Source organism: Mirounga angustirostris, unplaced genomic scaffold (genome assembly GCF_029215605.1).
Source record: "Mirounga angustirostris isolate CCGP_5_RB_7025 unplaced genomic scaffold, mMirAng1.0.hap1 SCAF_4, whole genome shotgun sequence".
Taxonomy (NCBI): Eukaryota; Metazoa; Chordata; class Mammalia; order Carnivora; family Phocidae; genus Mirounga; species Mirounga angustirostris.
Window position 1 is genome coordinate 154,728,870 of NW_026991712.1, and position 27,997 is coordinate 154,756,866.

General features: G+C 39.7%; 1 protein-coding gene and 1 pseudogene across 8 annotated transcripts in view; one reads left to right on the forward strand and one right to left on the reverse strand.

Moving 5' to 3' along the window:
* The window catches only part of TESK2 (testis associated actin remodelling kinase 2), a 156,983-nt gene that overhangs the window by 90,880 nt on the left and 38,106 nt on the right, over positions 1-27,997 (forward strand). For all 8 annotated transcript variants that reach the window (XM_064589251.1, XM_064589252.1, XM_064589253.1 and 5 more), the window contains one exon: positions 22,917-22,965. In XM_064589251.1, coding sequence (XP_064445321.1) covers positions 22,917-22,965 — 49 coding nt within the window. The remainder of the gene's footprint in view (positions 1-22,916; positions 22,966-27,997) is intronic.
* LOC123859674 (aminoacyl tRNA synthase complex-interacting multifunctional protein 1-like) lies at positions 15,876-17,175 on the reverse strand (annotated as a pseudogene).

Consider the following 27,997-nt stretch of genomic DNA (forward strand, 5'->3'; position numbering starts at 1 on the left):
TTATTTCAGAATTGAGTCGAAAATCCTTTAGACTGACAGTTAAGGTCTGATCTGTTTTTCTAGCTCTATCTTCCACTATTCCTTATATGCACTTAACACAACTCCATGATTTCCTAATTGGGTTCTCTTGGACAAGTTATTTGACCTCTGGGCTTTGTTTTTTTTCCTTCGTTAAACTAGGGGAATGGACCACATCAGTGGTTAGAAATCCACGGTGAATTAATGTTGAATAATTCGTAAAAGATCAGGTTTAAAAAATATATTATCTCAGGTGTGTGTATATTTTCTCAGGTGGCCATGCACACACACACACACACACGTGGTCTAGAATAAATGGGACGCATTTCAAAATGCTGGATTGGGTGCCTGGGTGGCTCAGTTGGTTAAGCGACTGCCTTCGGCTCAGGTCATGATCCTGGAGTCCCAGGATCGAGTCCCGCATCGGGCTCCCTGCTCAGCAGGGAGTCTGCTTCTCCCTCTGACCCTCCCCCCTCTCATGCTCTCTCTATCTCATTCTCTCTCAAATGAATAAATAAAATCTTAAAAAAAAATAAATAAAAATGCTGGATTAAAATGGGTCTTTCTGATTTTATCGTTGCAATTCTAGTGAGTAACTAGGTGGAAGAGTCTCGCTATAGCCCTCAAAGCAAATTATATAACACTAGCATGTTGGTAAAGAGGTCTTAACATTTTTTTCTCTTCTCTTTGCCAAGGTAGAAGGTCTAATGACTTAGGACTGTGTTTAAGTTCTAATTTCATATAACTAGAAAAATTTTGTAAAATAAAATATGGAAAAAACTTCAGTAATATTTATGTCATTGTCTGTGGGTAGTAAAGTAGTACAACCCCAGAAAGATGATTTTTTTAAAAATTTATTTTTATTGAGATAAAACTGAAATATAAGAGAAGATGATTTTTAATGTAAACAATGGCTACCATTTATTGAGCACCTATTATGGACCGCTATTGATTATTTTTCCACCCCACCCCCATTTTTTCCTCTCTAGACTTCTCCCATCTCAGCAAATGGAATTGCCATTACTACTATTATTACTTAGGTTACAAACCTAGAAATCATCCTTAATATCTTTCCCTTATACCCTCTTTCAAACCATCAAGTGGTTGTACACCTGAAACTAATGTAACACTGTATGTTAACTATACCGGAATTAAAATGAAAAACTTAGACAATCTTAGGTAAAATTAATATTCAGGAGAAACAAATCAAGTCTTGGCATTTATATTATTATGACTGATTATAATCACCACTAGGCCAAAAAGTATATTATAATTACATTTTATTTCTTGCACAATTTTTTGTGCTTGGCCTAATTTTTCATTTGCTTAGTTATTATATGCCCACCACTAATTCTTCCCAAAGTTTCAGACAGAACTGTAAAATTCTTCTGAATATGCATTTCCACTCTGCCAAACACATCTGGAAATCTAAATATTCTTTCCTCAAACATCCTTCCCTCAACATCTCTCCTGGAGCTCTTGATCCTTCTGTTCTAGTTTGGACTACTTATTCTCTAGACTGTTGCCCAGGAGTCACCCTGGGACTTGCTATCATCTTTTTTTTTTCTTTTTTTTAAGATTTTTTAGATTGGGGCGCCTGGGTGGCTCAGTCGTTGGGCGTCTGCCTTCGGCTCAGGTCCTGATCCCAGGACCCTGGGATCGAGCCCCACATCCGGCTCCCTGCTCTGCGGGGAAGCCTGCTTCTTCCTCTCCTACTCCCCCTGCTTGTGTTCCCTCTCTCGCTATGTCTCTGTCGAATAAATAAATAAAATATTAAAAAAAAAAGATTTTTTAGATCTATTAGAGAGAGAGAGAGCTCACACATGTGTGGGGAGGGGCAGAGGGAGGGAGGTAGAGGGGGAGGAGCACAGGGAGGGAGAGGGACAAGCAGACCCCCCACCCCCCCCAGCTGAGCCTGGAGCCCGGCTCTGGGCTCCTTCTCATGACCCTGAGATCATGACTTGAACTGAATTGCACTAAATCAAATAAGCACCCAGGCATCCTGCTATCATCTTTCTACCTATTGCTTTCTAGATCCTTCCTTTTTCTTTTTTCTCTTTTTAAAAATTGTCATAAATGTTTATTTTTATTTTATTTTATTTTTTTAAAGATTTTATTTATTTATTTGACACAGAGAGAGAGTTAGCGAGAGCAGGAACACAAGTGGGGGAGTGGGAGAGGGAGAAGCAGGCTTCCCACGGAGCAGGGAGCCCGATGCGGGGCTCGATCCCTACATTGGAAAAGACTGCCTGGGGAGCAGGTTTTGGGGATGAGACATCAGGAGTTATCAAGTTGGCAGTTGGATAAACAGGTCTGGAATTCAGAGGAGAGGTTCTGGATAGTTGTGTCTCTCAGTAGTTAGGAGACCTTTGGCAAATTATATCACTTCTATAACTTCAGTTTTCTCATCTATGAAGTAAAGAGTAACAATAGTACTACTGTATCAGCTTGATGGGAGAATTAAACGAGATAAAGAACTTATCACAGTACAAGGCACTAAACATTAACTATTAATATATTATTGTTCTTTTTTTCTTTTTTAAAGATTTTATTTATTTATTTGACAGAGAGAGAGAGAGAGAGTAGGGGGAGGGGGAGGGAGAAGCAGGCTTCCCGTGGAGCAGGGAGCCCGATGCGGGGCTCGATCCCAGGACCTTGGGATCATGACCTGAGCCGAAGGCAGCCGCTTAACCGACTGAGCCACCCAGGCGCCCCAATATATTATTGTTATTACTGTAGTCCTAATCATCTGAAGCATCATATATCGCGGCTATAGAGCATAAAGCTTAAGGGTTAAGAATCCAGTCCTGACTCTGCCATTTGCAAGTTGTGTGACATTGGGCAAGCAACTCAATCTCTCCTCAGTTTTCTTATCTGAGAAATGGAGGTAAGAATAGTACCTATAGGGCGCCTGGGTGGCTCAGTTGGTTAAGCAACTGCCTTCAGCTCAGATCATGATCCTGGAGTCCCAGGATCGAGTCCCACATCGGGCTCCCCGCTCAGCAGGGGGTCTGCTTTTCCCTCTGACCCTCTTCCCTCTCATGGTCTCTCTCATTCTCTCTCTCTCAAATAAATAAAAAATCTTAAAAAAAAAAAAAGAATAGTACCTATAACAATGTTTTCATAAGAACTAAATGAGGTAATACCTGTAAAGTACTTAGAATAGTATCAGATACATTGTAAGTGCTTAATAAATGTAATCCATCATTATCATTATTTGTCTGTGAACTCCTTGAAGAAGGGACGATCATGTTTATTTCTCTAGCACCCACTGAGTCTCCTTTGCCTATCACTGTGCTTAGTTTATATGTGACAGGTAGTAAAAAAAATTTTTTTAAGTGTTCTGTTTATCTATAGAGAGGACAAACCTGGAACATATTCATTTTCGTGACGCATGCTTCTTAGATTGAATTGTTCTCTTTCCTCTATACGTTTCTTCTACTTTGGGAGAAGAGGAAGAAGTAAATCATGTGAGTGTTGTTTCAGAAGTATGCTCATATAAATTGAAGTTTGTGTTTATACTTCACTATTTGGGTGTGAGTTTATGAGTCATCTTAGAATAAAAGATAAATTTGGGAAGGAGGACGAAGCATTTTCAGTGCTTGAGATAATCTAGATACTTGGATTTGTGGATATTAGTTCTCTTCTGAACTTCCTGGATTAAAAAAAAATTGGGGGAACATTTAAAGTCATATTTATGTATTAATAGTTCGCCTTTGCCAGGGGATTTAGTATTTTGCTGCTTCCATGGCAATTTTGAGCAATGTGGTTTAAAATTTTCTGTGAAATAAAATACTTACAGAATGAGTTTAACTCTCAGTCTCAGTTTACTTTCTTTTTTTTTTTTTTAAAGGTTTTATTTATTTGACAGAGAGAAAGACAGCCAGAGAGGGAACACAAGCAGGGGGAGTGGGAGAGGGAGAAGCAGGCTTCCCATGGAGCAGGAAGCCTGATGCGGGGCTCGATCCCAGGACCTTGGGATCATGACCTGAGCCGAAGGCAGACGCTTAACGACTGAGCTACCCAGGCACCCCTCAGTTTACTTTCAAGTTGTTATTCAAAATAGAGAATATTTGTTTTTCTCTCAGAAATCTAGGATATTTTTTTATTTATTAAACTGGTTTAATATTTATAAGCAAGCAGATCTTTTTTTTAACTTTAAAAATTTTTGTATTGTTTTACTAGAAGAAAGCAAAATTAGACCATAAACTTCATTGGTCCTCTTGTTATTATATGTAGTGCTAATCTACATGATCTAGTGATTGTGAGCAATGCTTACTTGCCTTTAGCTATCTTAAAATCGGTCTATAAAAACTGTGGACAGAAAAGAGAAAGCCAGACTGAACCAGCTCTGTTTGGTGTCACCTGATGTGAGGCTTTGGTGGTTAATGTCTGTTCAGCTGAGTTTTCTTTGAGTTCTCATAGCTAGGACCTAGCACAACCAGTTTTCCATGATGTAATACCTCTAAAACACGTTTGAACCGCCGCAAGCTTTACCAAAAGATATTACTGCTTTTTTTTATGGGTCTAGATTCATAGCTCTTTTGGGACTTGAGATCTGAGGCATTGCCCTTTCTTCTCCTTTTTGGTTATTGGTAATTTTTTCTGGTCCAAGAGAGTGATGGTAACTTTGCTTTATTTGGGAGTAGAATGCAAAGCAGTTCATTTTAGTGTCACATATTAAAGCTTAGTGGAATCTGGTTGAGTATGTTGCAGGGCCTTTCCTTCAATTATGGGAAGAAATCAGATAAAAATATATCAAAACTTCTGGAAAAACTTTTTTTTTTTTTAAAGATTTTATTTATTTATTTGAGAGAGAGAGACTGACAGAAAGAGCACATGAGAGGAGGGAGGGTCGGGAGGGTCTGAGGGAGAAGCAGACTCCCTGCCGAGCAGGGAGCCCGATGCAGGACTCGATCCAGTGACTCCAGGATCATGACCTGAGCCGAAGGCAGTCGCCCAACCGACTGAGCCACCCAGGCGCCCCATGGAAAAACTTTTTTAAAGAAAAGTAACCAGTATAAGTAGACTTCAGGTGTAGGGCTTTTAGAAAGTATATTAATATAAAAATCCTGCTCACATTTTAATATTCTATTACAGGTTTATTTCAGACCTCTTAATTGTTTTTGCCATAACTTTGGAGCCAGACATTTTTCTGGAAAGGCCAGTACAGGTCAGAAGAAGTCCTATAACATGGATGCTGCTTATTGCTCAAAGTTGGCAGTAGAAAGGCTTATAAAGCAAACCAGTTAGATTTTCATTGATTTACAGATAGGCTGTTATTTTTTTATGAATAAAAATGAATTTATTATTTTTAAATATTTATTTATTTTGGAGTAGTGCGCAGGGAGGAGGGGCAGAGGGAAAAAGTGTCTCAAGCAGACTCCATGCTGAGCGTGGAGCCCCACACAGGGCTCAATCCCATGACCCTGAGATTATGAACTGAGCCAAAACCAAGAGTTGGTCACTCAACCATCTGCGCCACCCACGCACCCCAAAAATGAAGTTATTGAACCATTGGCCTTTCTTCTTTCATACCCATTGTTACAGAGCAAAACAGATTTTTGAGCCAAACAGATCCAGATCCCCGTACATCTCCAACCTTTGTCAAGTCATTTAAATGCTCTGAACGTCATTTTCCTAGGTGATAAAATGAGGGTAATTAAACTCAGGTCATACATATAAAACACTTAGCACAGTTTCTAGGTATATTGTAGGTTAGCAACAAGTAGTAATTTTCTGAACAGCTTTGATATAATGACCACAGAACTCTTAACTAGGTCCTGTTATATAGTATTGAGCAGGTCCAAAACTAATAGTAGTGTTAGTGTTTTGTGTTTTTTTTTTTCCCAGAGTGAGAACAGCTAGATGTGTTTTAGACTGCTGTCACACCTCTCCCTCTTCTGTTTAGGTAATAAACTTTTGAGGAGGGACAGTATTTAAACCTTAATGTTTAACCCTGAGAGCAGAATTGTGAGCTCAATAAATATTTGAGAGGAGGTAAATGCTACCAAGGAACATAATTATGTTATTTTCCTTGTGCTTGTTTTTTATTTTTTTTTAAAGATTTTTATTTATTTGAGAGAGAGCGAGAGAGCGGAGGGAGGGGCAAAGGGAGAGGGAGAGAGAGAATCCCAAGCAGACTCTGCTAAGCACAGAGCCTGACATGCAGCTTGATCTCATGACCCTGAGACCATGACTTAAGCTGAAATCAAGAGTCAGGCGCTCAACCAACTGAGCCACCCAGGCACTCCTCCTTGTGCTTGTTTAGAAGGAGTCAAAGCCCAAAGTCTATCCTACATCTGTAAACATAGCATAAGATAGTAACCCATAATTTCTTTTTATTATGTATCATTAGTTTTCTATGGCTGCCATAACAAATTGCCTAGCGGCTTAAGACAACACAAATTCATTATCTTACAGTTCCATAGGTCAGAAGTCTGATGTGGGTCTTACTGGGCTAAAGTCAAGGTATTGAGAGGGCTGTGTTTCTTTCTGGGGTCTCTAGGGGAGAATCTGTTTCCTTACTTTTTTCAGTTTCTAGTGGCTTGCATTCCTTGGCTTGTAGCTCCTTCCATCTTCAAAGCCAACAGTGACCGGCTGATTCTTTTTCATATTGTATTCCTCTAATACTAACTTTTTGGCTTCCCTCTTCTACTTTTGGGGACCACTGTGGTAACACTGCGAGTGTGGGGTAACACTTCATAATCCGATAATCTCCCTATTTTAAAGTCAGCTGATTAGAGGGACGCCTGGGTGGTGCAGTCGGTTAAGCGTCTGCCTTGGGCTCAGGTCATGATCTCAGGGTCCTGGGATCGAGTCCTGCATCGGGCTCCCTACTCAGTGAGGAGTCTGCTTCTCCCTCTGCCTCTGCTGCTCCCCATGCTTGTGCTCTCTCTCTGACAAATAAATAAATAAAAATCTTGTAAAGTCAGCTGATTAACAACCTTAATTCCATCTGCAACTTTAATCAATTCCCTTCTGTATAACAACATATTCACAGGTTTTGGGGGTTAGAGCATGGATATCTTTGGACGTCTTCTGCCTATCATAGTATTCCATTAGGAAAACATTTTGAGCACATCTCTAATTGCTACTATTAACCTATATTAAATCTTACTAAAACTCATTTTCTCCTTTTTATATAAAATAATATAGGTAAAAATTCTAATTTTCTTCCCATACTTCAGTGGATAATCATGTTCATTCCCCATTTTGGAGACTGCTGGATAATAGTAGAACTTAGGAAATATCCCTCTTTGGAATTAAGAAATGTAACTTTTAATTGAATTCAGTAAATAGATTTACTAAGTGCTAACTATGAACAAGGCAGTATTTTAGGTATATACAGAGACACAAAACTACATGGTATATTTATTCCGGGAGGGTTAACAACTGTAGTAAACAACATAAAATCTTACTGATTTAAAGGCTTGGGTTCTTTTTTTTTTTTAAGTTTTTAAGTAATCTCTCTACACCTAATATGGGCCTTGAACTCATAACCCCGAGATCAAGAGTTGCATGCTCCACCAACCGATCCAGGCAGGTGCCCCGTAAAGGCTTGTTTCTTATTTATGTCCTAGTTCAATGCATGTTAGGTAGAGGTAGAAGGGGAGCTTTTTTTTTTTTGCCTAGGATTGGGCCTCAGATTCCTTCACTGGATCTTCTGCATTTGCTGACAGATGAAGGAGGAAAGTATAGAGGATAGGGTTGAGGTTTTTATGGGACAGGCCTAGAAATGATGTAATCATTTCTGCCCCTATACCACTGTCCAGAGCTCAGTATTATGGTGTTAACCAACTGTTATAGACACTGGGAAATGTCGTTTACATAAGGAGGAAAAGGGAAGCAATTTAGTGAATAAATAGCCATTCTCTTCCACGTATAAGATCCCTGCCCTCAAGAACCTAGTAATTTAGTGGAAGAAGCTGACGTAGATAAAACTTGATGTAGAAGGCAGGCCTGATAAGTGTTATAATAGAGTTTTTTTTAAGATTTTATTTATTTTTTGACAGAGAGACAGCGAGAGAGGGAACACAAGCAAGAGGAATGGGAGAGGGAGAAGCAGGCTTCCTGCGGAGCAGGGAGCCCGATGTGGGGCTCCATCCCAGGACCCTGGGATCAGGACCTGAGGCGAAGGCAGACGCTTAACGACTGAGCCGCACAGGCGCCCCAAGTGTTGTAATCGAGTTTTAAATAGAGTGATATAAATGTATAGGGAAGAGAAAGATTACTTTGGATTAGAAAGATTAGGGAAACATTTGAAATTATATCTCTGTGATAGGAATTATTATAAACATTCTCAAAGGGCGGTTTTAACAATCAAATGATTTGATACATGGCAGTGCCTGGCACACTAAATGGTATATAAATGTTGGGTGGTGTTGTTATTGTCATTCTGTAGAGATGTTCTTGCACTGAGTTGTTTTTTTTTTTTTTTAGATTTTATTTATTTATTTGGCAGAGAGAGACACAGCGAGAGAAGGAACACAAGCAGGGGGAGTGGGAGAGGGAGAAGCAGGCTTCCCGTGGAGCAGGGAGCCCGATGCAGGGCTCGATCCCAGGACCCCGGGATCATGACCTGAGCCAAAGGGAGATGCTTAATGACTGAGCCACCCAGGTGCCCCTGCACTGAGTTTTTAAGGATTGGTAGAGCTTTGAAAAGTGGATTCCAGATGGACTCATTCTAGCAACAGTATGGAAGTGGGAGAATTTAGGACATTTTTAGGAGTAGCAGCTTATATACTAAAACATAGAGAATGTAGGTGGATGTAATAGGGAGATAAGGGAAGAGATGTGGGTCAGATCATTCACACTCTTGAATAACATGTTAAGGAATTTGGGCTTTGATCAGGAGCTGCGAGCTACCACAGAAACTTTTTGAGTAGCCAATAGCTTCTTCTTTTTTTTTTTTAAATACATTTTTTTTTTAAATTTTATTTATTTATTCATGAGAGACAGAGAGAGAGAGAGAGAGAGAGGCAGAGGGAGAAGCAGGCTCCCAAGGAGCAGGGAGCCCGATGCGGGACTCGATCCCAGGACCCTGAGATCATGACCTGAGCCGAAGGCAGACGCTTAACCATCTGAGCCACCCAGGCGCCCGCAAATAGCTTCTTAATGAAAGGTATTGTGTCTTGTTCATTTTTTTTTACGCTTTTTATAACTATATGGAGAGGTAATATAACATTACCCACAGAACCCACTGTTTAGATTGGATTCCTGGCTCTGCCACATATTATCTGTATAACTTTGGGCAGGTTACTTTATTTCTCAGAGCCTAAGTTTCTTTATCAATATGATTGGGATGAAGAAAGTATTACTTCATTGGATTATTATGAGGATTAAATGAATATAATATAAAAATAATGCCTGCATAGTATGTGCTCTTTACGAATCAGTTGCTATCATAATTATATAATCATTACCAGTGCCTGCCACATAGTAGGCATTCAATAATTTTTGAGTGGTCAGAATCATGTTTTAAATTTACCCAGCGGGCGCCTGGGTGCCTCAGTCGTTAGGTGTCTGCCTTCAGCTCAGGTCATGATCCCAGGGTCTTGGAATCGAGTCCCGCATTGGGCTTCCTGCTCCGTGGGAAGCCTGCTTCTCCCTCTTCCACTCCCCCTGCTTGTGTTCCCTCTCTCTCTGTTGAAAAATAAATAAAATCTTAAAAAAAAAAATTTACCCAGCAAGTATTTATATACTGTCATATGACAGGCAAGAGAATTCATTTCATTTTATAAAACATAATTAAAGGTAGGAAATGATGATACCATAGGAGAGTGGTGTAGATGGAGTGTCTTGGTAGTTCAGAAGCATGCTAGTTCAGAAGTACTTCTACTTAGAGGGAGCCAGATTTGTTTTGTGGGAAAGGAAGTATTTGAACTGGGCTTTGAGGGTGGGTAGAATCTAACTATGTAGAAATGAGGGGAAGGCCATTCTAGGCAGTGGAAACAGCCTGAGAAAAGTCAAAGGGTATATAAAAGCATGGTAATGACACTTTTTGGAAAATAGTAAATCACGCTACAGGAAAGACTAAGGCAAATTAAGTCTCTGGTCAAAGTCTAGTTTACTAGTAGTATCAGAGTTGGGAGCTTCCTCTTATGGTCTTACTAACTTTAGAGTGGGTGATCAGCTGTCTTTTGTCTTGACTGAGCCTTGGTACTCAGTATGTGGTCCAGGGATCTAGCAGCATCAGCATCAGCTGGGAGCTTATTAGAAATTCAGACTCGGGGAGGGTATGTGCTCTGGTAAGCGCTGTGAATTGTGCAAGACTGTTGAATCTCAGATCTGTACCTCTGAAACAAATAATGCAATATATGTTAAGAAAAAAAAAAAGAAGAAGAAGAAGGTAGCGGGAGGGGAAGAATGAAGCGGGGGAAATCGGAGGGGTAGATGAACCATGAGAGACGATGGACTCTGAAAAACAAACTGAGGGTTCTAGAGGGGAGGGGGGTGGGAGGATGGGTTAGCCTGGTGGTGGGTATTGAGTAGGGCACGTTCTGCATGGAGCACTGGGTGTTATGCACAAACAATGAATCATGGAACACTTCATCTAAAACTAATGATGTAATGTATGGGGATTAACATAAGAATAAAAAAAAGATTAAAAAAAAAAAAGAAATTCAGACTCGGGACACCTGGGTGCCTCAGTCAGTTAAGCGTCTGTCTTTGGCTCAGGTCATGATCTCAGGGTCCTGGGATCAAGTCTCACATCAGGCTCTCTGCTCAGTAGGGAGTCTGGTTCTCCCTCTCACTCTCCCTTTGTGCTCTCCCTCTCTCTCAAATAAATAAATAAAATCTTAAAAAAAAAAAAAGGAAGAAATACAGACTCCCAGCTTCCCCCTGCCCCGACCTATAGAATTGGAACCTGCAATTTACATAATTCTCAGGTGATTTGTTTGCACATTAAAATTTAGGAAGCACTGGTCTAAAAAACAACAACAACGTTTCCTACTTCTTAACACGAGTGTGTGTGTAGTATGAAACTAAAAATAATAAATTTCAGTAATCACTCAGTCTCAAGCACATGCATTAACAAAGTGCTCTCTTCCTGAGCTAAGTAATTCTAGCTGGTATGATTTTGGGTGGTGGTAGTGGGAGTAAGAATCATTCAAAATGTATTTTTTTAGGTCTGGTCTCATACCAAAAACGATTTGAGGCTTCATCCACAACTTATATTTTAATATAATTAACAGTAACAGTTTCAGTGAAAACTTACTGTTGGCATTAAATACTTTTCTAGACATATATCACCTCCCTGTTAAGGAGGAGTAATATTTCCCTCTTAAAGTATATGGTTTTTATAGCAACTGGAATAATGAACTCTGCTCAAGCTCTTCTTCCAATGTAAAGCTATTGCCTGTCTTAGCTTGTGAGCTCTGTGACACTGTTTTGGATGTGGTGGGTGGTGGAAAGGAAGTGAGGTTGAGGAGGTCAGGCAGAAAAGTTTCACGTAGAAGTAGAGTTGTGCTAGTACACTGTGATGTGGTGATATGAGTCCCAGGTGTGGGGGGGTGAAGGTAGGCAGAAAACTGTCACATGAAGCCAGTGCCTGCCTGAATGTGCTAGCTGTGACATCTCTGTGGATGATGTGGTCATAGTGAATGGTGGGCCTGTGGGGGTGTATCACACCCAAAGCAGGTCTTCTCAGCTTCTAGGAGGCCCATGACTTTAAAATGTAGTCCTTGTTTTGCTAGTAGAATCCTATTGCCTAGGTTCTATATAAATATTTGATTAAGTAAAACAAATACCTCTTGGCTTTCCAGCCTTGTACCTGCCTCTAAATGTTCTTTCTTAGAAAATGAATTTACATTGTCAAGCTGATTTGGTGATTATTGCTTTTGCATTAAAGAAGTGTTTGTTTAGTATCTTATGTGCAAAGCATTGTGTATCAGGCACTGCATAAAGAAACAAGTGAGAAGAGATCTGTATTCTTGAAAATCTTTCTCATATTCCAGCCTGGAGAAGGAGTTAGAAATGTTAAAAGAGGAAGAAGAATAGCTAATATATTCTAGTGCTTATTATGTTCCAGGAGCCCAAGTTATGTCATTTCATCTTCACAATAACCATTTGGGTTAGGTAATAGTAATACTTCCATTTTGCATGTGAAGAAACTAAAATATGGAGAGGTTATCATGAAATGGCAGAGCCAGGATTCAAATATAAGCAATCTTACTTCAGACACTGGACCACCTGTTAGGCTTATGAGCAGTCTTTCAAAGCAGGGTGAAAAGTGCATAGCAGTATTGTTGGGGGGAGGAGGAGGAAGAGAGAGGAATAATGCTAGCTGAAGATATCCAGGGGATCAACGTAGAGAAGATGAAGTTTTAGCTGATCCTGGAAGGATGATTTTCAGTAAAATGAAATAAAATAGTCTTCCAACTCAGAGAAGAGCTTGAACTTAAGTTTGTAGGTCCTAAAAATCACTCATGCCATTCAACAAATCTTTACTGAGAGCTTTCTTACTATGTGCCAGATACTATGCTAGGTATTAGAAATGCAGAAATAAATAAAACTCTGAATCCTTCATAGTAAGGAAGTTACAAAAGAGTGATATGGGCAGAAGGCCAATTGTAATGAGTTTAAGAATGAGTGAAGGTTAAAAAAATGTAGATAGTGAATGTAACCTATTAAAGTTTGGTAACAAATGAAAAGAGTGAATTAGTATCCTATTTTAGGGAGGAGGCAAGAGAAGCATTTTTTAAGATGGGGGGAAATTTAAGTGTATTTGTAAGATAGAACCAGAGGAGATGAAGAGATGGGCAAAGAATAAGGCTTATGGGAAAATACGAGGATCCAAAGATAAGTTGGAGCAGATCAAGTTTTAAATACTGTGGTAAGGAATTTCAACATTATATTATAGGCAGAAGGGAGGCTTTGAAGCGTTATGAAGAAGGTAATGACATATTTTGTGTTTTGGAAAGTGACCCTAATAGCCATGTAAGGGATGGCATAATTTAGGATCATTAAGGATGATCAATTAAAAGCCGCTAAGTTTTATTTGAGCATGGGTTAGACATTGCTAAATACTATACCTGAACTATTCCATTTAATCCTCCTAAGAAGCCTCTAAGATGGTGTTATTTTTGGGTCCATTTTTGTAGCTGAGGACATTAAGATTTATAAAGATTAAGTAACTTGCTTAAGTTCCCCTAGATGGGAATGGTTAGATCCCTTTGCTCTAGTGCAAGGGTCAGCAAACTTTTTCTGTAAAGGACTAGACAGTAAATATTCTAGTCTTTGCAAGTCATACAGTCTCTATCACAACTGAGCTGTCAAAGACAATACCATGATTGTATTCCAATAAAAAATTATAAAAAGTGGGCGCCTGGGTGGCTCAGTCGGTTAGGCGTCTGCCTTCTGCTCAGGTCATAGTCCCAGGGTCCTGGGATGGAGTCCCTCATTGGGCTCCCTGCTCGGCAGGGAGTCTGCTTCTCCCTCTGCCCCTCCCTCCTGCTCATGCACTCCCTCCCCCTCTCTGTCTCTTGTGTGTGCGTGCACAAAAATAAATAAATAAAATCTTTAGGGCGCCTGGGTGGCTCATTTGGTTAAGCAACTGCCTTCGGCTCAGGTCATGATCCTGGAGTCCCGGGATCGAATCCCACATCGGGCTCCCTGCTCAGCGAGAAGCCTGCTTCTCCCTCTGACCCTCCCCCCTCTCATGTACTCTCTCTCATTCTCACTCTCTCAAATAAATAAATAAATAAATAAATAAATAAATAAATAAATAAATAAAATCTTTAAAAAATTATAAAAAATAGTGGGCCATAGTTAGCCACCCCTGGTAGGGCCTGATATGGTTTGGAAAGCCATAATGAAGAAAGAAATGTAGCTTATCATATTTTACTTTATCTCTTTTTGCTATGGTGGGGTAATAGGAATAGAATTATTCTTTTTTTAATATTTTATTTATTTATTTGAGAGAGAGAGAGACAGAGATAGTGAGAGAGAGCATGAGTGGGGAGGAGAGGGGGGGAAGCAGACACTGCTGAGCAGGGAGCCTGACATGGGGCTTGATCCCAGCATCCTGGGATCAGGACCTGAGCCAGAGGGAGACGGTTAACTAACTGAGCCACCCAGGTGCCCTGGGAATAGAATTATTCTCAGGTAGGGATACTACTTAATCTCAAGAGAAGCATCCTTTCTATAGGAGGCTCACTAAAAACAGCTATTTATGCATACAGTTTAGCCACATTCTGCAAAATACCCACTTAACTTTTTATTACAATTGCCTTCCAACAGAATGAACCCTAGAATAAAAGTTCTGTGAGAGCAGGGACTTTGTTTTATTCACTGTCCTGTCCCTAAAGCCTTGCACATAGTAGCCACTCAATAAAGAATTGTTTATTTGCAATGATGTGGCTGGAACTAGAGGGTATTATGCTAAGCAAAATAAATCAGGCAAAGAAAGGCAAATAGCGTATTATTTCACTCATATGTGGAATTTTAAGAAGCAAAACAGGTGAACATACGGGAAAGGAAGGGAAAAAAAAATAAGATAAAAACAGAAAAGGAGGCAAGCCATAAGAGACTGTTAACTATAGAGAATAAACTGAAAGTTGCTGGAAGGGAGGTGGGCCAAACGGGTGATGGGCATTAAGGAGGGCATCTGTTGGGATGAGCACTGATGTTATATGTAAGTGATGAATCACTAAATTCTACTTCTGAAACCAATATACACTATATGTTAACTAACAAATTTAAATAAAAAATAAAAAGTAAATTAAAAAAATAATTGTTTAATGAATGGCATGCTGATTCTCATAATTCCAGTGACTGGGGAGTTGTACAGATACTTAGAGAAAAGTGACCTATTTTATTTTATTTTTTTATTATTATTATTTTTAAAGATTTTATTTATTTATTTGAGAGAGAGAGAATGAGAGAGAGCAAGCACATGAGAGGGAAGAGGGTCAGAGGGAGAAGCAGACTCCCTGCTGAGCAGGGAGCCCGATGCGGGACTCGATCCCGGGACTCCAGGGACCTGAGCCGAAGGCAGTCGCTTAACCAACTGAGCCACCCAGGCGCCCCAAAAAGGGACCTATTTTAAAGATACCTGTAACAACTGCAACTCCCTCAGATTAATTGTTTTCTCATTATCTTCTTCATATTTCCTCTGTTCCACTACAGCGTCCTCCTTTTTTTTTTTTTTTTTTAAGATTGAATTTATTTATTTGACAGAGAGCACAAGCAGGGGAGCAGCAGAGGGAGAAGCAGGCTCCCCACTGAGTAGGGGGCCCAATGTGGGGCTTGATCCCAGCACCCTAGGATCATGACCTGAGCTGAAGGCAGGCGCTTAACCACCTGAGCCACCCAGGCGCCCCCAGCCTCCTCTTTTTTACCCAACTAGTTTGTCTGACAGTAATTGACACTCTCAAATGCTCTTTCTGCGTAGGTTATAGACACTGCCATGCTGGCCAGAAACCGTCAGCATTCCAGATTCAGTCTTCCAGCACTCTGTATTATGTTCATTATTTGTTAGACTTCTACCTGCCCCACATTCCTCCTACTCACCCTCTTCCATATTAGGTCGTGATTTTCATAGTAAAGAAACTGACAGATGAATGAAGTTAAATGTCCCACTTTTCCAAAGCAGGAAGTGGAGGTAGGGACAAGGGTTAGGGAATGAAGAGGAGAGTGGGCACATAAAAACCAGCTTTTTGGGGTGCCTGTCTGGCTCAGTCGATGGAGCATGGGACTCTTGATCTTGGGGTCATGAGTTCGAGCCCTATTTGGGTGTAGAGATTATTTAAAAATAAGATCTTTTTTTTTTTAATTTTAGGTACAAGTGACAAATATATTTCTTTTTATTGTTATTAAAATTTTCTCCAATGTAGTTCAGTAAATGAAGTATTTTATTTTATTCCACTGTTGGTCATAGTTTGAGCCCTAAACACTCCCTTCCGTTTCACCTCAAAGGGAGCTCCTTTGTAGCTACACACTCATCATTAGTAAAGAGATCTGGTTGGATCTGCTCCCAAATCTTCTTCTTAGGATTCAGCTCTTTGTCAGGTTCTCCAGGAAAAGCATCAAAAACAATTGTCTCCAGGAGCAGACCCATTAGGAGGTGCCAAGATTTCAACCTTCTCAGGTGAACTAGCACACATCAGCATTGCTTGAGATATTTACTCCCCTCATCTTTGCAGGTTTCAGGTTACAAAGTAAAATCACCATCCGATTTTGCATCTGTTCGAGGAACACGATTCACCAGGCCACTGACAACTGTTCTTGGGGCTGTTTCTCCAACATCTACTTCTTCCACATATAAAGAATCTGCATCAGGTGTTTTCTGGCAGTGATGATACAACCAACTCGAACATCCAGATGAGAAACATCTACTGGCTTAGAGTCAGTGCTTCCTGCTACTGACTGCTGTTTTTTCTCCTTTTTCTCTCCTTTCACTTCAGTTTTCTCTTTCATCTTCTTTTCTTCTGCTCCTCCTCCTATCTGTTCTTTGGCACCAGAAGTTATAGTTGTTATTGGTCTAGACTGTATCCCATTTTCAGAAACTGTGGAATTAGCTTGCAGCAGAGTACCAGATGGAAATGGTATTTGTTTCACTCCATTTTGAATTTCTGCCTGAATTAGCTCTTGTTTCAATTCTTCAGTTTCTTTCTTTAATTTAGCATTTTCTTTTTTTTTAAGATTTTATTTATTTATTTGAAGAGAGAGACACAGTGAGAGAGGGAACACGAGCAGGGGGAGTGGGAGAGAGAGAAGCAGGCTTCCCACTGAGCAAGGAGCCCGATGCGGGGCTTGATCCCAGGACCCCAGGATCATGACCTGAGCCGAAGGCAGACGCTTAACAACTGAGCCACCCAGGCGCCCCTAATTTAGTGTTTTCAACTCGAGGTTTCTTCTCTTCTCTCAAAGTTGCCTGCAAAATTGCTTTCTCCTTAAGAAAGAGCAACTTGCTGCTTTAAGTATTCAATAATTTGATCTGCTTCTGAACCCTTCTGTTCCAGTCTCTTCAGAACAGCACCATTAGTTGCCATTTTTGTCAAAAATGGCAGAAAATCATGAATCGGTGGACAGAGCAACCTGGGGAGCCTTACCCAGGCAGCCTCAGTCCGGAGCCTAAAAATAAAATCTTTAAAAGAAAAAAAGAAAGAAGCTTTCCTGCCCATTCACCTTGTGACTGAATTTGATTCTCACCTGGTCCACGTTTAAGTTATAATTATAATAATTACTTTTTTTTTTTTGAACTCTTATTGTGTACCAGTCACTGTTCTTTGGACTTTATATTCATTATTTCATTAATCTCTTCCAGTGACCTTGTGTTGTGGACAATGTTATCCTATTTTACAGAAAGGGAAACTAATGCTTGCCCAGTAGAGTGGAGGTGGGATTTGAGCCCACACCCTCTAAGTTCAGAGCCTTTTAACTCTTTACTAATTTGCTTCCCATTTATGCCCAAGCCAGAGGTAAGTTTCAACTGGTCATTGGCGCCTGCATCCTATTTCAGTACTGCCTAGATCTTTCCTTGGGTTCTTTTCCTTTCTCAAGTTCCCACCAAGTCTCTGGATGCACTTAGAGAAAACTAGTGGTCCAGAAACCACCTCTTGGAGAAACTCTGAAATTTCCATATTAGTAATTTTGGTCGAAGTGGCATGTCTTTAAAACTCTACTGTGATGTTACAGCCAACCACACATTCTCCCTCACTCAGTTCCTTTTCACTCAACAATCATTTACTGCATGTGCATACTATTTGCTGGGCACTGTATTCATAGCACTGTGGGTGCTATGAACACAAGGAAGAATATGACCTGGACTCTGCCTTCATGGAACTTTATGGTCCTTTCCAGCCTTATCACTGCTTTGCCTTTACTCTCACTTGTAGTCAGTCTCCCCTTTTCTTTGCCCTTCTAAACTAGAGCTTACTTGAGACTGGAGGACATTGTAGGTTTTTGTTTTTGTTTTAAGATTTATTTATTTGAGAGAGAGTGAGTGTCGGGGAAGGGGGGCAGAGTGTGAGGGGGAGAATCTCAAGCTGACTCCCCACTGAGTCGGAGTCCAACCCGGGGCTCCATCTCACAACCCTGAGATCATGACCTGAGCCGAAATCAAGAGTCACATGCTTAACCAACTGAGCCACCCTTGAGGGCATTGTTAATGAGACTTCCTTCTTGGCAACCCAAACCCAATTGTCACTGACCTTGTGACATTTATCTTCTCCCACTTTAATGATCATCAGTAATAATCATTTTTTATGGTTTTTATTTTTAAATTATTTTTGTATATAAATATAACCTGTTGGTTGAAAAAACTTCAAATATAACATAAATGTGTACACTAAAAAATAAAAATTACCCCTTACCTCGTCAGTACTACTTACTATTTTTCTTCTTTGTTTTATAGCTTTTTTGAGATTTAAACTACATATAAACTGCATATTTATTTATTTATTTATTTATTTTTATTATGTTATGTTAATCACCATACATTACATCATTAGTTTTTGATGTAGTGTTCCATGATTCATTGTTTGCGTATAACACCCAGTGCTCCATGCAGAACGTACCCTTTTTAATACCCATCACCAGGCTAACCCATCCTCCCACCCCCCATAAACTGCACATTTAAAGCATGCACTGCGATAAGTTTTGACAAATGTATATACACCCATGAAACCATCACCATGAGATAGTGAACATATCCATCCTCCCTCAAAATTTCCTCCCTCATCTTTGCACTCCCATAACCTCCACCCCTCTCAGGCAAATATTGATCTGCTTTTTTCACTATAGATTGATTTTACTTCATAGACTTTTATATAAATGGAATGGTACAGTATGTACTTTTTTTGGGTCCAGATTTTTCACTCAGCATAATTATTTTGAGATTTATCCACTGTTGCATGTATCACTGGTTCATTCCTTTTTGTAGCTGAGTAGTAGTCTATTGTATGAATACCATAATTTGTTTATCCCTTCAACTGCTAATGGGTATTTGTGTACAAGTTTTGTGTTGATATATGCTTTCACTTCTTTTGGGTTGAATGCCTAGGAGTGGAATAGCTGGATCATATGATAGGTACATGTTTATTTAAGAAACTACCTCAGTGTCTTCCAAAGTGGTTGTACCATTTCATATTCCCACCAGCACTGCATGGGTATTCCGGTTGCTCTTCATTTTTACCAATATTTGGTATACTGAAAGTCTTTAATTTTAGACATTCTAATAGGTGTATACTATATCTTATGGTTTTGATTTGCATTTCCCTAACGATTTTGAGCATCTTTTCATGTACATATTTTCCATCTGTACATCTTCTTTAGTGAATTGTCTATCTGAGTCTTTTTCTATTTTTTAAATTGGGTTATTATTGTATTTTGAGAGATTAAAAAAAAAAATCTAGGGACGCCTGGGTGGCTCAGTCGGTTAAGCGTCTGCCTTCAGCTCAGGTCATGATCCCAGGGTCCTGGGATCGAGTCCCACATCGGGCTCCCCGCTCTGCCGGGAGCCTGCTTCTCCCTCTGCCTCTGCCTCTCTCTCTCTCTATCTCTCATGAAAATAAATAAAATCTTAAAAAAAAAAAAAATCTAAACATGGGATGGGTGGCTCAGTCAGTTGAGTGTCAGACTCTTGATTTTGGCTTGGATTGCGATCTCTGGGTTGTGGGATCAAGCCCTGTATTGGGCTCTGCACTCAGCATTCTCTCTCACCCTTTGCCCCTTCCCCCTCTAAGATAAGTAAATAAATCTTAAAACAAAATTTAAACATGAATCCTTTCTTAGATATATGCACTGCAGTCTATGACTTGTCTTTTCATTCTCTTAACAGTGTCGTAAGAGCTCAAGATGGGGCACCTGGGTGGCTTAGTCGGTTGGGCATCTGCTTTCAGCTCAGGTCATGATCCCAGGGTCCTGGGATTGAGCCCTGCATTGGGCTCCCTGCTTAGTGGGGAGCCTGCTTCTCCCTCTCCCTCTGTGCCCCCCACTCGTGTTCTCGCACGCTCTGTTCTCTCTCTCTCAAATAAATAAAAAGTCCTAAAAACACAAAGAAGAGCACAAGATTTTGATTTTAAGAAGTCTAATTAATTGGGGTGCCTGGGTGGCTCAGTGGTTAAGCGTCTGCCTTTGGCTCAGGTCATGATCCCAGAGTCCTGGAATCAAGCCCCACATCAGGCTCCCTGCTCAGTGGGGAGCCTGCTTCTCCCTCTCCCTCTGCTGCTCCCCTTGCTTGTGTTCTCTGTCTCGCTCACTTTCAAATAAATAAAATCTTAAAAAAAAGAAGTCTAAATAATTTTTAATTTTATAGAGTGTGCTTTGGTGTCATGTCTAAGAAACCTTTGCTTAATAGAAGGTCACAAAGGTTTTCTTTTATGAATTCTTGCAGATATTTTATAGATTTGGTTTTACATTTAGGTTTACGATCCATTTTAAGTCAATTTTTATATATGCTAAAAGGTATTAATCCAAATTTATTTGTTTTCCAGTTCCAATCCAGTTGTTCAAGCTCCCTTTGTTGAAAACACTATTTTTGCTCTACTGAATTGCCTTTGCACCTACCTTTGTAGAAAATCAGTCATGCATTGTATTCATTTCCTGGGACTGCCTAACATTACCATAAACTTGTCTAAATTTATTCTCTCACAGTTCTGAAGTCTGAATTCAAGGTGTTGATAGGCAACACTTCCTCTGGAGGCTGTAGGGGAGAATTCTCTCTTGTTTCTTCTGACTTTTGGTGACTCCAGACATTCTTTGGTTTATGGCAGCATAACTCCTATCTCTGCCTCTGTGTTTACTTGGCCTTCTCCCCAGATATCTCTCAAGTGTCTTCCCCTCTTCTTTTTTTTCTTTTTTTAAATTTAAGTATAGTTGAGGGACGACTGGGTGGCTCAATCGGTTAAGTGTCTGCCTTCGGCTCAGGTCATGATCCCAGGGTCCTGGGATTGAGTCCCACATCGGGCTCCCTGCTCTGCGGGAAGCCTGCTTCTCCCTCTGCTTGTGCTCTCTCTCTCTCTCTGTCAAATGAATAAATAAAATCTTAAATAAAATAAAATAAATTGAAGTGTTGTTGATATACAGTATTGTATCAGTTTCAGGTGTACAACATGGTGATTCAACATTTATATATATTACAAAATGCTTACCATAAGTGTAGTTATCATTTGTCACCACACAAAATTATTTCAATATTATTGACTGTATTCTCTATGTTGTACTTTATATCCCCATGACTTATTTATAACTCGAAGTTTGTACCTCTTAATCCCCTTCACTTGTTTCTCCCATTTCTGAACCCCCCACCCCACAACCACCACCAATTTGTTCTCTGTATTTATGAGTCTGTTTTTTTTTTTTTAAGATTTTATTTATTTGCAAGAGAGAATGAGAGAGAGCATGAGAGGGAGGAGGGTCAGAGGGAGAAGCAGACTCCCTGCTGAGCAAGGAGCCTGATGTGGGACTCGATCCCGGGACTCCAGGATCATGACCCGAGCTGAAGGCAGTCGCTTAACAACTGAGCCACCCAGGCGCCCTATGAGTCTGTTTTTGTTTTGTTTGTTTTGTAGATTCCACATATAAATGATACCATATAGTACTTAGTAGTAGTACTTCCTAGACATTTTCTATTAATATACAAACTTTTTTTTATATAAGTGGGATTTGTAGCTCACTGTTTTGTTTTAACAGTATATTTTGGATATCTTCCCATATCAGTGCATAAAGATCTACTCCATTCTTTTTTAATGGCTATATAGTATTCCAATCTATGAATATGCCATAAATATTTAACTAGTTTTTTATTGGCAGGTATTTAGATATACAGTGGTGAAGTAGGTGTCCTTTTATATGTACCCAAATTGAGTATATTTGTAACATAAATTCTGAGAAGTGGAGTTGTTGGAGCAATTAAAATGTTTGCTAGATATAATCAATTACCCTTTGAAAAAGTTGTGCCAAGAACTTAACAGTGTTTCCTGTTCCTGTTTTCTTCACCTTCTGGGCAACACTGAGCATGATCAATCTTAATCTTTGTTCATTTGATAGATTTAAAAGCAATATCTTCTTTTAATGTATATTTCTTTAATTATAAGTGAATTAGAGTATTTTGATATTTTTACTAGACATTTTACTTACTCTTCTATGAATTATATACATTTTTTTCTTCTTTTTCTTTTTTTTTAAGATTTTATTTATTTGAGAGAGAGAGCAAACAAGAGCAGGAGGAGGGGTAGAGAGAGAGGGACAAGCAGGCTCCCTTCTGAGCAGGGAGCCCAACACGGGGCTTGATCCCAGGACTCTGGGATCATGACCTGAGCCGAAGGCAGACGCTTAACTGACTGAGCCACCCAGGCACCCCTTGCTTATTTTTCTACTGAGTTCTTTTTTTACATATTTGGAAGAGTTCTTTTAATGTTAAGGAAGTTAGTCCTTTCTCTTCCAGCAAATGTGGGCTTTTTTTCCCTCTCTCTCTCATAGTTGGTAGTTTGTAAACTACAGACCTTCAGCTTGGGTAGTCCAACTTACTTACTTTCTAGATGAGGAAACTGAACTTCAGATAGGGTTAGTATCTCTCTCTCTCTCTTTTTTTTTTTTTTGTGAGCATGTAGTCAGAAAGCAGTGGAGCTGAAACCAGCATCAAGTTTCCTTACTTCCAGTTTGGTGCTTTGGTGCCTTTTCTAATATACCATGCTATTTTTAAAGCTTACTCCTTTCTCTCTTCCACAGTTGCTTTTTACCACTAGATCTTGCCACAACCAGATGTTTCATGGTAAACTTAGAAATTTACCAGCCTGGTATCAAAGTTAGAGAGGCTGCAGGGTTGTACAGGAACCCAGGAGACTTCACAGGTATTGGATTGTTTCTAATGCATGAGTAACTAAACTAGTTTCTCAATATGGCAGTTGTGGTATTTTCATTTGTTTAAAAATATGTGTTTTGTTTCATAGGTTCATGGGTGTGTGTGTACATCAAGGACAGTTGCATGCACTTACAGAGGTAAGACTTAAGTAAGCATATTGAAGTGGCTTCTTTGCCTTAGTTTCAGCATTTTTGGTTCCATAGTAATTATTACTTGTATATGCATTTATATTTATGCAAAAATGGCAGTGTTAACAATGCTTTCTTCTCTTGCCTGGGAACAATGGCCATATCTCTTAATACTCTTGGATTCCCTCATAATACTTTGTGAGTACTCTTAAAATATGAGTGCTCAAATATTATATTGATTCTTGCTGCCTGGATGACCCCTTCCTAAGCTAAGGGATGGCATCACTTGGCTGCAGACTCTTTCATGGTAACAGACATAAACGTTTGGTGTCCTGATCTAGAATTCCACTGTCACTGCTGTAGTGTCCTGATTGGTCTTATTACTCCTTGGAATTAGTTTACCTCTCCAGTCTCATTTCATTTTCAGCCTCTTCTTGGCAGATAATATATGATAGCCACTACTTAGCCTCTGAGGACCAGAGCCTCTCTAGAACAAAGGCTTCCTAAATTCAGGTACTGAGCTGTCAGCTTCAGAATTTGCTTGGGTGCTTCTTAGAAACACAGGTTCCTGAAATCTCCTAGGTTTAGTAGGTCTTCATAGGGCCCATATGTATTTTTAAAAGCTCCCCAGATTATTCAAGTGAGCATCTAGATTTGAGAATCTATGTTCTAGAAAGTGTTCACAATCTTCCTTGGGAAGTAATTACCAAAATACAAAGTGAAGAAACTTAGGAAGGAAAATTGTTTAACAGAATTTGTGATTATTGGTTTCCTGCTGGATTGGTGCCTGGTATTAGTCCTTAATATCTGATGATGGAAGGTTCCATATGCCTCACTCTTTGTCTCTTTTCCCAGTTACTGAGGGCACCAGAATGTGGAATGTGTGTAGCTCTGTCCCGCCTCTTTTATGGAAGGCTAAAGAAGTAAAGAAGGCAGAATAATGAGAATAAGAGCATGGGCTCTGACATCTTGATTGCCTAGATTTGAATTTATCTGTGTCTCAGTGTTGTCATCTGTAAAATGGGAATAATAATAATGATAGTATCTGCCCTAGGGAGTCTAGATAGAGAAGAGGATCCGTGTCTGAGGCCTAGAGTATTTCAATTTTAAAAGTCAGAGGAGAGGGTGCCTGGGTGGCTCAGTCGTTAGGCGTCTGCCTTTGGCTCAGGTCGTGGTCCCCGGGTCCTGGGATCGAGCCCCACGTCGGGCTCCCTGCTCTGCGGGAAGCCTGCTTCTCCCTCTCCCACTCCCCCTGCTTGTGTTATGTCTCTCTCTGTCAAATAAATAAAATCTAAAAGAAAAAAAAAAGTCAGAGGAGAAGGGCATTTTTTAATCTTTTTTTTTTTTAATTTTTTATTTATTTGCGAGAGAGAGAATGAGAGACAGAGAGCATGAGAGGGAGGAGGGTCAGAGGGAGAATCAGACTCCCTGCTAAGCAGGGAGCCCGATGTGGGACTGGATCCCGGGACTCCAGGATCATGACCTGAGCCGAAGGCAGTCGCTTAACCAACTGAGTCACCCAGACGCCCGAGAAGGGCATTTTAAGAGGGAGTGGCTAGTGAGTTAGGAAGAAAACCAGGAGAATGTATTGGCCTGGAATGGAAAGGAAGGAGTTTCAAGGAGGAGGGAGTAAGTAATTATGGCAGATCTTGCTGATAAAATGATCTCACAGGGATTTTGTAAAATCTTATTTAGCACAGTGTCTGGCATATAGTAATTGGTTAATACGTTTTAACTATTACACCTTTTATTATTAACATTGACTGGGCTTTCCTGAACTCCTTGAATTGTCAGTATTTTTCATTTGGTATTTAATACTGCTGTTCAGGGGTGCCTGGGTGGCTCAGTTGTTAAATGTCTGCCTTCAGCTCAGGTCATGATCCCAGGGTCCTGGGATCAAGCCCCGCATCGGGCTGCCTGCTCAGCGGGATGCCTGCTTCTCCCTCTCCCATTCCCCCTGCTGTGTTCCCTCTTTCACTGTCTCTCTCTCTCTCTGTCAGATAAATAAATAAAATCTTTAAAAAAAAATACTGCTGTTCAGTACTGCTGTTAATGTTATTAAAATTTTTTTAAACTTTTTATTGAAGTATGACATAACAGAAAAAGCACACATACGAAATGTGTACAGCTCACTAAATTTTTACAAATGAACACACCCATAACCAGCATTCCAGATCAAAAAACATTTTCTGTGTATTTCTTTTCTCAGAAGTGAGTCTATAAATTCTTCAAAGACAAAACTCTGTCCTTCTCTCAAGTCTTCTATCTGCCAAAGCTCTGACACTAATAATTGTTAAAGTATTTGTTGTACTCCCTGGTTATATCATTATTCTCTGAAATGTAAGTTTATTGGAAGGGCTTGTATGTTGGTTTTGCTGACAAAGAAGAAAATGCTTTAAAATCGGTGATCATGTTGCAAATTCAGAAGTGGGGTATAATGGAAATGGCAGAAATGAATGATCTTAATGCAGCATTCTTTTGGCCATGTTGCACTTAAATAGTATTTTTTGTTGTTTGTTAGCTTATTCATAGCCATATATAACATATAGTGCCTTCTTTGTGAAAGAGTGTCTATTTCCCATATTACTGATGAGATCTTGGCATAGCTTATCATACAAATAATTTTTATTATGATGTTAATAGGCTGATGGTCATGCAGCCCAAATATCCAAATGCTTTTGGTTATTTTCAGAAGGGGATCAGCAAAGGCCATCATGGCATAGATCTCTGGGGAATCCTATGTTTATCCTATAATTGGATTTGGCAGTACAGCTATTGGTTTCACTAAGGATTGTGAAAATAAATTACTAATAACATCTAGCACAGCACTGGGAACTTAGATGACATTTAGTAGATTTTTCTTGACTGGTGGAATGCTGCTCTTTACAATAATGTGAACACCATCCCTTATTTCTCTTAAAGTAGTTTGTCAATAATTACAGCGGACAAACATAGCTCTTGTTAGTGCCTATAGAGTATTGATATAATTAAGAAGAGTATTTCTCATATACAGTAGTGATCTGGACTTTTCTGGGCTTGAACCATTTCCGTGACTCTTTAAAATTATAGACATTGGGAGCACCTGGGTGGCTCAGTTGGTTAAGTGTCTGCTTTCAGCTCAGGTCATGATCCCAGGGTCCTGGGATCAAGCCCCACGTCAGGCTCCCTGCTCAGTGGGAGCCTGCTTCTCCCTCTCCCTCTGCCCCCCCTCGGCTTGTGCTGTCTCTTTCTCACTCTCTATCTCAAATAAATAAAATCTTTTTTTTTTTTTAAAGATTTTATTTATTTGACGGAGAGAGAGACAGCAAGAGAGGGAACACAAGCAGGGGGAGTGGGAGAGGGAGAAGCAGGCTTCCTGCTGAGCAGGGAACCCAATGTGGGACTCGATCCCAGCACCCTGGGATCATGACCTGAGCTGAAGGCAGCTGCTTAATGACTGAGCCACTCAGGTGCCCCAATAAATAAAATCTTTAAAAAAATAATAAGCTGGCTCAGTCAGTTAAGTGTCTGCCTTCGGCTCAGGTCGTGATCCCCGGGTGCTGGGATCAAGCCCTGCGTCAGGCTCCCTGCTCAGTGGAGAGTTTGCTTCTCCCTCTACCCCTCCTCCTGCTTGTGCTCTCTCTTTCTCTCAAATAAATAAATAAAATCTTAAAAAAAAATAAAATTGTAGACATTAATTGAACTTGGAGCAGTCAGACAGTTAGGTACTACTAACTACTACAGATAGTTTTACCTGTAGTGAAGTATAGACTTCTGAGTTTTTAAGCAAATGAGTTATTTGTTAAAGAGAAAACAGTTTGATAAAAGATCAAACAAAACCTTTTAAGTTTAATGAGTTGAATTAAGAATCCATATTGTATCTAGTAGAAATGCTCCATAAGTATGTCTTTAACTTGGGAAACCCTAACGTCTTTCATTTGGTCATGAGTATCAAGGAAGTGAAAATCTTCGGTTTTTAAAGACAGAAGATGTAACCCTATATATTAGTTAGCCATGGCTATGTAATATCCAACCACAAAACCTCAAAAGCATACAACAGTAACATTTGTTTCTTGTGTGAGTGCAGGGCTGAGCTGAGCTGAGCCCAGTTAGGCAGTTCTGCTAGTCTCACTTGGGCTCACTCATGCATCTGGCAGGTCAACTTGTAGTCTGATCTAGGTTGGGCTTTGCTGGGAGGCTTTGCTCCAGCTGCTTCTCACCCTTCTTCTGGGATCAGCAGACTAGCCTGGATGTGATGATACCAGAACAGCAAGAGTATGCCAGCCATTTGCACAAGTGCTTTTCATGATTCTGCTTATATTCAAGTTTGCTTGGCCAGCATCTTCATTGGACAAAACAAGTCACACACCTGAGTCCACATTGGGAGCATATTGCAAAGTTCTATTTCAAAGGGCATGGATTCCATAAAGGGTGAAGAATTGCGATCTGTTGCCATCTCCCATATCCTATAAATATCCCAATTAAAAAATCATAATTATTTGTCTTTTCTATCCTACTTGAGGGCAAAGACTTTCTCCCATTATAAAAATCATAGCTACCAGTATAAACACCTACTGTGGGATAAGTGCTATGCTTGGTGCTTATATGTTAGCTGTAATTCTCACAATTCTGTAATCATATTTTCTCCATTTAGATGAGAAAACTAGGCTTAGAGAAATTAAGGGAATTTCCAAAGTAGGATTTGGATCCAGATTCATTTGACTTCAAAGCCTATACCCTTTCCATTATAACATACTGTCCTTAATTCACTTACATATTTCCCACAGTGCTAAGCGCTTATATATATATATATATATATATATATATATATATATATATCCCCACAGGTTCTTGTATGTATAGCATGTGTAGTATTTGTGGAATTTGATTTTGACTACTTTTATATTTCGGGTTACTTGGAAAAGATAATTCCTGGTTATTAGATATATTAGAATGTGTTCGGTTGCAAGTAACAGAAAATAGTCAAAAGACCTCAAAAAAGAAAATGACTAATATAACTGGAATTCCAGTAGCTTATTAGGTTAAGGTTGGTTTAATTCAG